General features: G+C 38.2%; 1 protein-coding gene across 3 annotated transcripts in view; it reads right to left on the reverse strand.

Annotated features, from left to right (window-relative positions):
• Positions 1-449: 449 nt before the first annotated feature.
• The window catches only part of AMMECR1 (AMMECR nuclear protein 1), a 95,070-nt gene continuing 80,345 nt past the window's right edge, over positions 450-15,174 (reverse strand). For all 3 annotated transcript variants that reach the window (XM_079318611.1, XM_079318613.1, XM_079318612.1), the window contains 3 exons: positions 8,329-8,419; positions 6,583-6,679; positions 450-3,598 (listed from right to left, as the gene is read on the reverse strand). In XM_079318611.1, the coding sequence (XP_079174737.1) occupies positions 3,484-3,598; positions 6,583-6,679; positions 8,329-8,419 (303 nt within the window). In that variant the 3' untranslated portion in view covers positions 450-3,483. The remainder of the gene's footprint in view (positions 3,599-6,582; positions 6,680-8,328; positions 8,420-15,174) is intronic.

Genomic DNA, 15,174 nt, shown 5'->3' on the forward strand with positions numbered 1-15,174 from the left:
TGGGTTTCTCTCTTTTTTTTTTTCTTTTTTTTTTTTTTTTAAACATAAAACGAAAGTCAACAGTTTATTTAAATGGAGGAGATACTCAGACTCCCCAAATAAACTTAATTCAATTAACATCACTAGCAAAAATCAGTTAGAAACTGTACAAAAATAAAAAAGTTAACACATTTAATCCTGCAGGGATTTTGTAAGGACTGGAAGGCAGGCTTTAGGAGCAGCATTTGGGCATGGCTGGAGGCTTCTTTGGTTTGATCTAACACACATAAGAGATGTAACCTACTCCAGACAAAAATTTCAAAAACCCGCAGAGTTGAAGACAAGTAGAGGTCCGTATACAAACTGCAGGTGTGCCAGGGCTGTGCCCACCGTGGCTCCAGAGCGGGGCTGAGGCCGGGACAGGAGCGCCCGCCCCGCCCAAGCAGCGTCCGCTGGCATGGCAGAGCAAGGACACTTGAAGCATCACCAAGGAACAGCTTCCTCTCAAGTCTATGGTTTGGTTGTGTAACTCAGTTTACAGAACAGAGTTTTTAGGAACATTAGGCAAGAGAATGAGAAAAAAAGACCAACCCAACACTCTTCTTTAATGGAGTAAGGCAAACTGAGTTGTGCTCATAAAGGAAATCAGCGTTTCAACTTAACAAACAGTGAAATAAGCTACTTGGTTGTACCTTAATTTCTATGAAGTACCCCAAAAGAAAAACAAATCTGTAGTTAACCCCAGCAATACAGCTAAAAGTTACTAAATGTAACTACAAGGGAATGACATTTGTGAGATCAAGTGCTGATCAGCTTTAAGCAAACAGACCTATTCTGTGCCAGTGCATGTCACAGTGAGCTGCACTTTTGGTACAAAGAATCCCACAATTACAGAGAAACAATCTGCAGCAGTTCAGCACAGTGTGCTGAGGAGGTAGGTGCCCTAGAAACACTGTAGGTAGACTGATTATTCCAATCTTAAAAAACATAAAAACCATACAATCTGATTGACCACAGACTCTGTAACAGTTTTTTAATTAATGACACAAAACTCTGGTCCAGAAGGGTCTGGCATGAGCTCGGTTCAAAAGCACACCTTTAGTGTTTGTATAACACCCTTGAACTATGTTTTTAAGCAACAGCTACTAAGAGATAGACAAAAATGCATTGTGCATTATGCTGTATACAAAAAGGAGACAAAACTATCCTTTTCTCCCCCAAGCCATGGTGGGAAGTATTGCTGACCTTGTCCTTAAAATCCTGCAGGATTGTTTATGCATCAGTATATCATTATTACACTGGTAAGAAATTCTGTATAACATCTGCATATATCGAAGATTTCTTAAAAAATCTGATATGATTTTCGATCCGCATGACCAGTCACGTGACCTTCTTGAGGTTGATTAGCACCTTTTAATACATATATATATTTTTATATAATAGATCTTTTTAAAAAACTTCTAACAATGAGCTCATGCAGAAGCACGAGCGAGCTGGAACGAGATGACAGATAAAGATGGGGTTGGATGAGTTTTTTTCGCAGCAGAATGATTCAGTTTGTGCTCAGGTTCCCTATAAGGGCAAGAAAAAAAACCAACACAACTCTATCAGGTAGCCACTTGTTCAAATTTCCACTTGAAGACTAATTAATCTAAAAGTGTTCCCCAAGTTGAAACAAGACAATAGTATCATCCAAAATAGCCTCTGTATAAATATCTCATTTTTGCAGCTTCTGGTTGGCATCTCTTGGCTCCTGAAATTTCAGGCCCTCTGCTTAAAAATTAAGGCATCACAACTGAAAATGGTAATATTTGGACATTAATGCTGTGGATGATGGAATACCAAAAACCTTCTATAAGAATCTCCATAGAAATCAAGTGGCAGACCTAACCTCACATAAGGGATGAGCATAATTTTTCTTATCTGACTTTGAGACACTATTTAAAAACTTTTTCAGTAAATCCAATTTTTTTTTAAACAACTGAATTTTATCTATTTGATTTTTATATATCTATATATTTACAAACATTCATTATTCAGAGTTAATAGGAATTTCTGCTTACTGTGGTTTCCTCATGCAGATTAGGAAGGTCTTTTCTGTAACTGATGATCTGTGCTGCAACAGGCAGCAATGGGACTTCTGCAGGCACAGGGGGAAGGAGTAAGCTCCTGCCATTAACTGGCCTTGCAAATAGACCACACATACCTTTTACTAAATCCTATTTTTACAGCAGGAAAAAGTTCCAATTGGTTTTCTTTCTTCTACTGTGTGGAGGGGTATCAGAATTATTACACAGTACTTACAGCTGTCAAGCACTATTCCTGCAATAGATGAAAACATGTAACATTATGGCATGCTTGTCCTGGCTGTCTCATAACAGTCTTTTTTCTTCTATTGAACAAAAGTTAGCTTGATCCAACTATTCATGTCTTGATAAAAGTCAGTAAGTTCAGGATCAGGTGAAAGAACAAAAAAATAAATCACTTTAAAAAGAAAAAAAAAGGGTCCAAAACCCTGATGCAAGAGCAGCCTCAACAGGGTTTGCTAGAATGTCTGGAGTATACATTTTCTATTAATTTTATATATAAGTATATAATTATGTTATAGTCAAAGGCACAAAAATCTAAATATATTTTCTTCCTAATATGACTTCTGCTACTCACCAACCTCCTTTTGAGGACACAAATTTGAGTTACTCCTGATTTGAGTCATTAGAAAGGCAGAGTCTCATTATAAATGCATTCTCCTAACTACTCCTGACAGGCCTGGGCTGCCCATGATTCCCAGCACAGGATGGGGACACAAAGGGGTCCTGGACTGGATTGTGCCCTATCATTTATGCCACTTGATTCTGAAAATGCTGCCATGTTAACATCAGCTCTCACTGAACATAAGTTGCTTCTCTTCATCCCAAAAAACCATTCTGTATGCCAGCCTTGGTGTTCTGGCTGTCTGTGCTGCATCTGGAGATCCTGTACAGAGCTACATGGAATCTTCACTGTGAAAGTGAGATATTGTACACACAAAGTCATTAAGAATGTTCTGAAAATGAAATTAATTGTCTACTTCAATACCTGAATCTGATATGTTTCATTCCCTATCACACCCACTAATGCAAAAGCCATGAATTCTTTTTCGTTAAGCAAAGCATCCCTAACTGCAGTCCTTAAACTCTTCCTTCCATCCACAGTTACAGAAAGCCTTGATTGATACAATTCAATGTTAATGAAGTAGAAATTTAAATTTTCATAAAAAAACCTAAGGGTATATGCTGCAAAAAAATCTGCAGTGAATCAATATTAAAAAGGTATGGGATCTTTGTAGTAATGCAGTTTTCCCTCCCGTTGCCATGATGAGCTGAACCAACTAAGAAGCCTCAACATGGCAACGGAAATTATCATCATAAAATGGTACAGTAATAGAGATAGCTAGACCAAGAAGGGGCAGGGTCTCCTGGGAAGAGGTCTGCAGAGAGGTCCAGTGACTGGTCATGCGGCTCGGTGTCAGGAATAATGGTTGTATGCTGGAAGGGGGTGCCCAATGCCATTCTGGAAGTGATGATGCTGACGGTGGGCAAGGTACTCTGTGTAGCTCATCGTCATCTTCTCACTGCGGTACCTGGCAGAGAACAGAGAGGCCAATTCAGCAACTGTTACCAGGAAGCAGCAGAAATGCTGCACTGCTGGTTTGTTAAGTGAGAAGAGCTCTGTACTTCTGATGCTGGGAATAAGACTGACTTCAGCTGCACAAGGGAACTGCCACAATTGTCAGGGTCATTTCCTGAATCATATGACAAAACACAACATAACTGCTTATTAAAAAAATACTTTAAGCAAACAGAATTGTTAAAAATGGTTGCCTACTATGTTGGTTGAAGTAGAGGGAATAGAGAATGTCCTGTCTCTTCAGCCAACTCTACAAAAACCTAGTAGGAAAAACCATAAACAAGCACTACAGAATTTTAGGCTGTTTTCAAACAATCAGTATCAACTGTCTGCTAAATTCTGCTTTTAAAATTATCCCAGCTACATTGAATGTAGTTACATTCTTTTTAGACTAGAATCAGAGAGTATCTCCAGCTGGAAGGGTCCCATCAGGAAGACTGAGTCTAACTCCCTACTCCTAAAACTAAACCATATAGTTAAAAACATTGTTCAGACACCACCTGGCTTCCAAGAGGCTTGATGCCATGACCCTGGACAGCTTGTTTCATTGCCTGACTACCTTCTCAACAAAGAACACTTTCCTAATGTCTGTCTGAACTTCCCCTGAGGCAACTTCATTCCCTTTCCTCATGTTCTACAGCTGGTCATCTGAAAGAGGAGACAATCAGCTCCCTTCCACTGCCATGCAAAGGAACCTGTAAACCCCAATGAATCTTTCTCAGCCCTCTCCAAACTGAACAAAACATGTTACCTCAGCTGCTCCTTCTGAGTCTTGTGTTTGAGGCCTCTCACCATTTCTGATCACTTTCCTCTTGTCACATTCTATAGTATGAGGTACTCCTTATAAAGAGACACCTTTAATTTTACCAGGCATTTAAGTGAGACCAGCAGGCCTGTAATAACAAGGGTCTTCCTTCTTTCAAAAGGAACATTTGCCAGCTTCCACTCAATTGGGACCTCTCCTGACTCTCAAGTCAGTTGAAAAATAATGAAGAATGCTCCCAGAAGAACATTGCCAAGCTCTGTGTAACTAAAAGCAGAATGCAGGTCCTGAAAACACGTTCTGAAACCATCTGCATCAGTATTGTCTGACAATGAGGAATACAAGGAACCAGCAGCTGCCAGGCCTTGCTGAGAAAGCAGCAGTTCTCCTGGAATCCATGGGGATGGTACATGGTACCCAGCAAATGGAATTCCCACCCTATGGAAACACTGAGGGGCTCTGCAAGCACCAGTTGGCTGTGCAGAGCTGCTAACCCTCTGCATTCCAGATCCCTGGGACTGCTAGGAGTCCCTCAGTGCCACTACAGTTTAGCTCTCTTTTAAAACATGGCCACAACTGCTGGGTGTGAACCTGAAGGGAGTGACAGACTCATAATCACTATAAAGCTTTCTTCATACACAGGATGTTTACTTCAATTCAGAAGTCTTGAAAAAGAAGTTAAAAGCCCTTACTCACTCATCCAATAGATATTTTCATGTGTGACAATAAATTATTAAAATTAGCTTCTAAACCAGATTGTCTAATGCTGGAAAACAATTAGTATTTTAATAAGACTGTCTCTAATCTGCCAGCAGTATCTGAGATTTTAAGAAAGTAAAACAGGCAGTCATAAAACCCCTTTTTCTGAACATTAAAAAAATATTTCTCATTTAACTTATGAGACAATTCATTTTGGTAGCAGTTTCATTGTTGTGAACTTTCTTTCACTAAATATAAGGCTTCTTGTGCAATTTTTGGAGGGAGTGGTGATGAACTTCAGAACTTTTTTGTTTTGTGCTCCATGCCCTTGCTCCAAGCAAAATCATGCAGCAGGAAGAAAACAGATGCTATATAGAATTTTTGTTTTAATAGAAAAATATACTCCTTATTTGCTGAGGTATACAAAAATTACCTACAGCATTATCACTCTTGCCCTCAGCTATCTCCAGACACTCTTTTTGAATATTCTTTTTGAAAATAAGATACCAAGTGTACAGATGAAATACATTAAAGAGAGATTTGAGTTCTTCACTTGGAAATTCAGCTGGCTTCTACATCCTTCCTCCCTAATTTAACCTTCAGGATAAAATGTTTCCCTTACTTAGCTACTCCACAGCAATTAGGTTCTTATAAGAATCCAGAATTCCAAACACTCATTGAGACCCAAAATCATTATCGCCCTGAAGAAGATAAATGGTCAAAACTTCCATATAACCTAAAAAATCATTAAACATTTATACAGACCCCTCTCCTTTCACCACCATTATGGGCAGAGTATCTGCTGCAAATTCTGAAATACCCTTGGCTGCCACACACTAAGGACACCTTTCCAAGAACACTTTTTATTAAATTAGCAAAACCAAACTAAACTAGTATGAAATAAAATCCTAAATTCTTGTCACCACTTCTGGGAATACCCTGACATAGTTTCACTGGTAAACTGGCTGTTAAAGCAGTGCATGTCTCACACCTTAAGATTAGGGAAACTTGCACTCTTCAGGGCATAACCCAAAGCTTTCTCTGAGGATCCAGCAGATTAGGGATCTGAGTGGCCTCCACAGCAGTACAGCAGCAGCCCCACCACACACCATCTGCCCAAATAAATCTAACAAGAGCAAGTAATCCCTGTCCACAGGCCTGGACACCCACTCGAGCCAAAAAATCCTCGGTGAAAAGCCAGAGCTAAACCACTGCTGTGAACATGCAGAGTTATCAACCCAAATGTGCAGGTGCCCTGACATGTCCTGGTATTGAAGAGCTGCCTCTTGTTCCCACTTAGTGCCACTCATCTCTGTGCAAAGCTTCTCCTAAGTAGGTACTGCTCTTGTGGAAAGAAAGCAATCATGAATGATATACATCCAGGAGAGTTACCATCACCATCTGCAGGAGCACTTACCAGGAAGGAGCACCTCCCAGCAGTACAACAGGGCTATGTGCAGTATCCCAGTGCATACCTGGTTAGCTTTATTGTTTTCCTGAATTCATTAGTAATCGGAGCTTTGTAGCCTCCTTTCCTCAACAAGGAATCTATCGTTTGAATGTGGTCCCATCCTGTTGAATTTTACAGTAGCACAAATTAGTGAAAAATCAAACAATAGGAAGAGATGTTGCAAAAGCACAGTACAGTGTGTGATGCTGTTGAGAGTGCAAGGACTCTCCTGGCATTTGGGATAAACCAAAACATTCTTCCCTACTTCAGAGCAGCTGAAGGAAATACCACATTTAAAATTTCTTTACACACACAGCTCACTCTACAAACAACATATATTTTTCATCTCATAGTTGAAATATATTAAAAGTGAACCCATTCTACCCAAATGTCCTATCTACACTGGGTGTGTGATACAAAACTAATTTTTTCCAAAATATTCAGGTATGATAATGTATCACAGTCACTTTAGACATTATAGATGGTTATGACAATATGGAAAACTAAATTTCTGTATAACATTTAAAATAATTATTAATTGAATATATGCAGAGAACTTGCAATTAGACTCTTTCACAAATATCACTTCACTTTACAGAGATATGGCTGATTTTAGAACAACTATATATTATATGTGACTAGATAATGAAAGAAACAATGGATTAAAAATATAGATTAATTACTGCTCTCAAGAAAATCTTCATGCTATCCAAACCTCCTATTCATTTAAGAACTAGTATTTTAAATAGCTGTTAGACATGTTATTTCTTATAGATGCAGTAATTTAGTCACATTGTTACATTAAAAAAACCTGAAAAAACTACAGTCAATCTGGGCACATACAAAATACAAATGAGTAGTTCTGGAGACTTTAAAGAATCAGACTGCAATTCATGGTCTACTAAAACTTTTCATAAATTTAGACACATTCCCCCCCACAATTCCTGAATTCTAAAAAAAAGCCTGGAACGCTTCTAAACTTTTAGGAAACTATGTGGAAACAGAATTATCTATTTAAAAGAATTCTTAGTAAAGACATCAGCTGAACCCATTGTTGACAAACTTACATATAAAAGGTAAAAAAAAAAAAAAAAGGAACAGTAGCACAAACTGTAAAAGACTGATACAGACTGAGATACACTTGGAAATAAACATAGTGAGAGCTCAGACTCAGCTAAAGACTGTTCAACAAAATCTACTCTAGTTTTTTAAATGCACAAACTTAAGTCTGTGCCTCTATTAAAACAACATTATTTTGTACTTCCATATTGAAAATAATTTCCTTCCATCCATTAAAAACCCTGGGAAGTCAGTATTTGTAACAAGAATTGAGTACTAGAAGAAAGTACCTAACTGAAAAACAACTTGATCACCAGGAATTCAGGAATAAATCATGGTTAAGATAACTGCCCAGACATCCCAATGCTTAACAGGGCTTCTGCATCTCCCTTATATCCCAGCCCAGCAGCCACACAGAAATTGGCAGCTTTTAACAACTGTTAGCCTGGCTTACAGCACTGTACCACCCCTCCAAATTTATATTTTCCTATAGCTATGCTGCATTTATGACTAGCTTAAAAAACAGCTACATTTACTGAATCTGTCTAGGAGACTGACACAGGCATGTAACTGGCATTTTATATAAGAGTCTTCTTACAATGAAATACTGCTCCATCATCTGACATCAGTGCAAGGTCAAATATTGCATTTTGGATTTATAGGTATGTTTAAAGTCTTCACCAGATCATATGAAATAAAGTGCAATAATGACCTTGCTCCTTTGCAACCTCTGGTAAGTAGGTGGCCGTGCGCTTTGATCCTTTTTCGTTGATGAATTCTATTCTAATGCCATGTACACCCACCTGCAAGAGATTGGCAGCTTCATTAGTATACATTACCAGAGAAAAGATACAACAGCTTTCTGACATGGTAAAACCCAAAACATGAACCTTTCAGTGGTTAACAGCATTTCACATAGAGTTTCAGGAGGTGGCACTGCAGTAGGTGTCATCTTTTTGAGGTGTTCACTTACAGCCATGAAAGCTCAGCAGCAGCACAGGTACAGAGGATGTTCCTCTCCTCCCCACCACGGAGCTTCATTCCTGGGCTGGAGGAAATCCAGCTGAGAAGCTAAAGTTGTTCTGTCTCCTCTGACACTGTCACCATTGTTGTGGCTGATAAAATCACCTGGTCACCAGCTATAATCTGCAGGCAAAACAACTGCCAAATCTAATGAGGCTTCAATTAAGAGCATTAATTATGTTCAAAGCAGCAACTGAATGATCAAAGATTTGTCACACTATGGACTCAAGCCTGGAGCCTTCAAAATTTCTCCTCATTTATAAGGAAGAAACAGAATACTACAAAACTACCAGCCTCAAACTCCTGCTTCTGTGCTACTAAGAACTGTAAAGTAACAAAATGACAGCATGGAAACCAAGATTACTAATACGAAGGAGCTAGATGCAGATAAAAATCAAAATGCCAAAAATATTGGCAAAAAATTAACAAAGAGGCTGGACACCTTTCCATGGCATTATTAAAGCCTTCCTGTTTTCAGGTTACAGTAATTCTGTGGACAGTACCTGCACTGGATCAGGCCATAAAAGATATTCCATTGCCAGCAGGTTTTCAGCTGCTTTTGAATTCTGTGCACAAACTCAAAGCAATATTAGATGGACATTTTTATGCCCACATAACCAAGATGTTAATTTCCATTTGAATCCAAAGGTACCAACACTGCATTGTTTGGTGTGGCACATCCTTGTGGACACATATTTAATCAAAAATGCTGTAACAGTTTCTCCAGTGACAATTTACTTATTTTACCTACTTTAACTACAGGGTAGTCAAAAAACAAATAAGCAATACTGACAAGCTCACCACTTCTTCAATTAACATATTTTCTTATATTAAGACTTTTTATCTATGATATAAGCAGGGGAAATGGGAGGAACAGTCTCTTCTGGCTGGCCATGGCTACAACCATTTTCCCTATGAATCTAACATTGTTCGTAAATAGGAAAAATATAACTTTGTGACTAATGAATTTAATTCACTGCAACTTTTAACATGTTACTTCATTACCAAACACTCCTGAACCCCAACTTTCATTACACAGAAGCACATAATCACTAGAGATCAAATCTACATGCTCAGAAGATACAATTATGAGCCCAAAGGCCTGAAAGTAACATGAAATTGTATTAGAAGTTGAAAAAAGCCTACAGAGCTTATACCCAAACCAGTAAGTTTCTGCAGCTAGTGATTTTGTAACTATGTATTCAATACTAAGATTACATATTTCCAGGATTTGCACACCTTTAAATACTGCAGAATATGAGATTCTAAATGCTATACAAGTGTTTTGCATAATAGTGACAGGGTAATATTCATGAGCAACTACCCAGGAGCACTAGTGATGTATTTAGCATGATGCAATATTAAAGTTGCATCACTGCTCTGGATGTTTCCAATTAATCATTTTAATGGGCTTTCAGGCCCATGTCTGTAGAAAAAAGATATGTATGGCAAGGGAAAATTTCATAGCATCCCGTGGAGCATGAATTCAAACTGTGCAACTGATCAGGACAAACAGCATTTCATTGTTCAACTCCAGCTACTAGGCTTGAGTCAAATAAATGGAAGCCACACACAAGCAAAATAAAAACAATCCATACTAACACTGGCATAGGCACAGTTTGGAATTTATTTTGACTTCCTCAAGAGCCTAGTGTTCAACTGATGTGAACTTCTGTGAGATTTTACAAAACAGCCCTCTCCAAGATGGGAGATAAGGGCTGGGTCTGTGGAAGGCATTAATTGCCCTGTTGCCAGGACCAGCACACACTGTCCTACCCAGCCTCAGGTCTGCTTCTCAGACTAAAAATACTGATAGATTATAGGCAGCATTCTGTAGAATAACATCTGTCTGTGGTGCTCAGCAAAACAAACCAATCTTGTGCAGATGGACCTGGAGTTCTGTCTTGCCTATTACCATTTGTTAAGGAAACAACTCTCTACAGGTATCTTCTAGAGCTGAAAAGGGACCACACAACTGCTGCTTCAGCCTCCCACATGGATAAGAATCTACTTAAATTGTTGCTATTGGGAGAGGAAAGCAAGATAAGGAGAGAGACTTAGGCAAAAAACAATCACTGCCAATAGAAATATTTTTATGTGGTTATAGAGCATGAAATACTGTGTCTTATACAAGCAGTATGTGCAGATATAAACTTTCTGATCAGTTGTGTAAGTGGCCAGAGGTTACCTAAAATTAGATTCCATGACAATACTAATTAAATTAATAGACCTTACATTACATCTAAAGAGTGCATTAAACGACATTATTTTACTTCTGAAATTACTCTTACAAAACTTCAGACTTTGTTGTGCATTTAAATGCATTAATATTCATTTATACATACTATTTTTTAATTAATTCTTTATTCCCATACACCTTGGGATGAGAACAAGCCACATGAGAGCATGTCACATTTATTTTTTTGCCAAGTCATATGATACTTGCTGGATTACTGCCCACAATACCTCTCTTATATATCTAAGAAAAAATGGTTCCAAAGCCAAAGCAACTCTCCTAACTGACCGTTCGGCCCCAAGACTCCAAACACAGTTCATTAATTTGTTCCTCTTGGAATGACTCTTCAACCATACACAAGGAAGAAATTACATTATTCTTACTAGACTGTCCATGGGGAATTTGGATAAGCACCTAAACATCAGGCCCTGTTGACATTTATGTTTCTGTGCACTCCACTGTGCAGTAAATTATCATCCAATAATGTTTCTGTTCAGTTATATCTACTGCACTGAAATTTGCATGCAATCACCACTAATTAGTTTTAAGATTAATCAATTGTAAAACAGTTGTTGAGAAATACATTAAAGCAGGTAAGAAAGAGCCTATTACAGAGAATGCACATGGAATGCTCCAGAGCTGGAGCAGTGCAACACTCCCCTGGTGTCAGGAACAAGCATTCCTTATTTCCACTCACTTTGTGCCTTCTCCTGCACCCCAGACTCCATGCACAGCTCGTGCCCACATGCTAGTGGCACTGTGACACCCTGCTCTGGGTTAGGGACAGCCCTTCATTTGTCAGCTTGATCTCTGCAGCAACCTAGAAATGTTTTCCAACAAAAATGCTGGCCTAGAACTAGCACAGTATTCCTTATGCCACCACAGAACAGTAACTTTCCCCTCTGTTTACCTGACTAATCATGTGAGAACAGCTGTACACAAATGTTTCTGGAAATGGAAACCTTCATGTTAAGTGACTTTTGCTACTTTCTTAAAGCTTATCTCACTCCATATTAGCTGAATTCTACAGCTTTTTAGTTCCACATGTGCAGCAAATATGCTGGCTTCTTTCTTGCCATCTTTAGTAGTATCTAAATACTTCATATTGATTCAACAACAGATGCAAAAGACTCCTCATTTATGTCAAGCATAATCATTCATTTTCATACATGGAATCACTGAATATTGTCCAAAGAGAGTAACATATTAAGATCCAGACTTTCTTCTCAGTTCTACAGAATAGAAGCTGAGAGCCACTGGTGTCACTGCACTTGCAGGCAGGAAAGAACTTCCACAACTCTTAAATATACCCACTTTGTCAACAATGAAAACATGCCTTTCAGTCAACATTATTGGCTACAACTATTTAAGCTAATATTTAAACCAGTGCACACAGGCTAAAGGCCTTTTCTATCAAGACAGCATGTACAATTCTGCAGATTTTACTGAATGACAGCAACTTCGAGGCAAAGTTCTCTTTCAAGGTACTTTAAGGAAGGGCTACTGCTCAAGTCTAGCCAAAAGGTTCTTTGTTATAATTACATACAATTGCAATGCTTTAGGATCTTCTAGTAAAAAATGAGGAGAGGATCTGAATTAGCTGGTCTGAACTACTTTATGCAGGGAAAAAAATGATTGCTATCAACAGCACATGTGTTCAAAAATAAGTGGTCTTTATGACTTGTCTTGTAACTAGTCCTTTCCTATCTGATCTTTAATAAAAGAGTAGTAGTATCAACAAACAACTCCATATTTGAATTTTTCATGCTGTCCATTTCTTGAGGTGGAAAGGCTGTGCAACTCCAGCCCAGCAGAGTGGAGAGACCAGAGTGGTCTCTCATGGGTACTGTGAAGCAGAACTGGAGATGCAGGTCTTACAGTCCCAGTGCTCCTTTCAAAGCCCTACATCTGCTCAGCACTGCAATTCAGACAAAGTCACAGCTATGTAAGAATGCTAAGTTGTATTTTAGGAAACATCCTTGTGAACATGGCATTGACGTGGCCCTTAAAAGATTTATAAAAGGTGAAAATTCAGCCATTTGAGGACTAACAGTAGTGGGAACTAACAGCAGTGAATTCACACACATCTCCTGTTTACTTGATGGAAGTCTCTTCTGCAAAAGGATCTCACATTGTTTTTTAAAGTTGAAAAATTCATTTATTTAGTTTGGGAAGGTAATTCCTTAATGCCAGAAAACATCCACCACTCTGCTTCATGATAGAGAAGATGGTCCTGAGCAGTCTTCAAACAGCTTCACTCCTGACTTCAGACTCTAAGCCCTCAGAGCACTGAGCCGTCAGAATTGGCAATTTTGAAATATTGTGACCTGTGTCAGCAAATTGCTGACCTGGCTCCCATGAGATCATCAGCAGCACACCTACAAAAGCAAGGACTCCTAATTAGGCTGATGTTTTTTAGGATGATCTCAGCATGACAGGAGATAAATGATGCAGAATCACTCTTTACACCATACTCTAGACATCCTGGAATGTCTTTTTGCCATTAATACTGCATAACTGCAGCTCCCTTAAAAGACACATGGGTGACATAAACTATCTCACTACCAGGCACACACAGTGATGAATCATTCCTTTAAGGACTAACAATTACAACTTTTATAATCTCATATGTCACCCCCTCCCTCTGGGCCCTTTTGCATGGAAACCTAGTTTGTGATCACTTCTTAGAACTGTAGGAATTTACATTATCATTAGAAATAGAAGAGAGCAACTAAGCTACATAAGGCCTTTTAGATTTTTCACCCCTGCATTCTTCCCTTGTAAGTCAGGGCTTTCCAGTAAGAACAAATGTAAGAATCCATAAAATCAATCAGAATTGAGAAACACTAGAGTTCTGCATTACTTACTTCTGCATTGCTTACTTACACTGTTGTTACACTCTCACTAGTTCTGTAGCAAAATATAGAAAGGGCATAGAAAGTAAAAGCCTTATTTTTTCATACAATATTAGTTATGAATCAGCAGTCGCCCAAGGAACAAAGCTAAAACCATTCTTTCCAAGGAAAAGTGGACTTTTGAACTCAGACTTTGCTTTCAGCTTTTCCTTAGGGATGAATACTTGGGTCATCTTAGAAGTTTATTATTGAGACAAGAAAATAGCACCTTGTAATATTTATAGACTATGGCATACAAAGAGCTAAACGTTATTTCATTATGCACTTCACATTTTCTGAGTGTATTCACAGTCTGATTTTTAATAAATTATAATAAATGAAATTAAAAACATCACAGTAGTGGCTACCAGAAGCCAACCAAACAGAGGAAAAATATTCTACCATTTTGATTTTTAGCTTTAGTACCAATAGTCATTAGTTTGATTACTTGGAAACACTGTTTAAAGCATCAAATGGCTGAATGACAAGGCAGACTACTCTGTAAAAACTTCTTGTTGAGAATGCAGAGCAATTTTTGCTAAGATTTATTTTTGGTCTGACATTACATTAAAAAATTAGTATTTCTGATTATGGTGAAAATGTTCATAAACCTCAAAGAAAACCTGGATTCATCTCAATTCAGAATTACATATCAGAAGTTAAGAAGCCCTTGTTACTATGAGGTAAACAGTAATCACATCTTTGTCAGTTTTCAGATACTGTAAAAATTCATAATGCTGAGGTTACTGCTGATACCCTCCAGAGACAGCAGGACTTCTTACAGTTCTAGCAAGTGCAGTTTCTATTGAATATACATTTTTTAATGCGTAAATAAAACAGAAAGCCACTTTTTCTCTTAAGAAGTTCTAAATATTTAGTCAGGCTAAGTTATTATTAAAGGGAAACACTGTAGCTTTTGTGGTGTCTCTGGTATTATAACGTCTGCTATTCTATGCCAATTTCAAAATTTTTCTTATGTCCACTCAAAAATAGATTCAAAGAGAAATGAGGAATGTAACATCATGACTGAGATAAGGCATTCATCTTAAGTCCAGCACCTTGTTTTTTTGCAAGTGTCTAATGCCAAATAATTTGGGGAAAAGAACATTACAGACTAACACTTCCATCAGTGTCATACACACATCAGCATTTGTTTCCTAATCTTTTATGTTGCTGTTCCAAGATGATGCATGCAAGTTTCCTAGAACTTGGCAATTAGAACAGATTCAGTTCCATGCGTAAGCAGCATGATAGCAATGATTTACATGACCTCACTATATAAAGGCTTTGTGAGGTCTGTGCAGGACACTCACTCTGAAAGTAAACAAAGTTTGGGGGAAGATGAATGTCTCTAAAAGCCAAATGAAGCAGCTTCTTCTGGGATTGCAATTTTGCGCAGCGCTTG

The sequence above is a fragment of the Erithacus rubecula genome, assembly GCF_903797595.1.
Source record: "Erithacus rubecula genome assembly, chromosome: 15".
NCBI lineage: Eukaryota > Metazoa > Chordata > Aves > Passeriformes > Muscicapidae > Erithacus > Erithacus rubecula.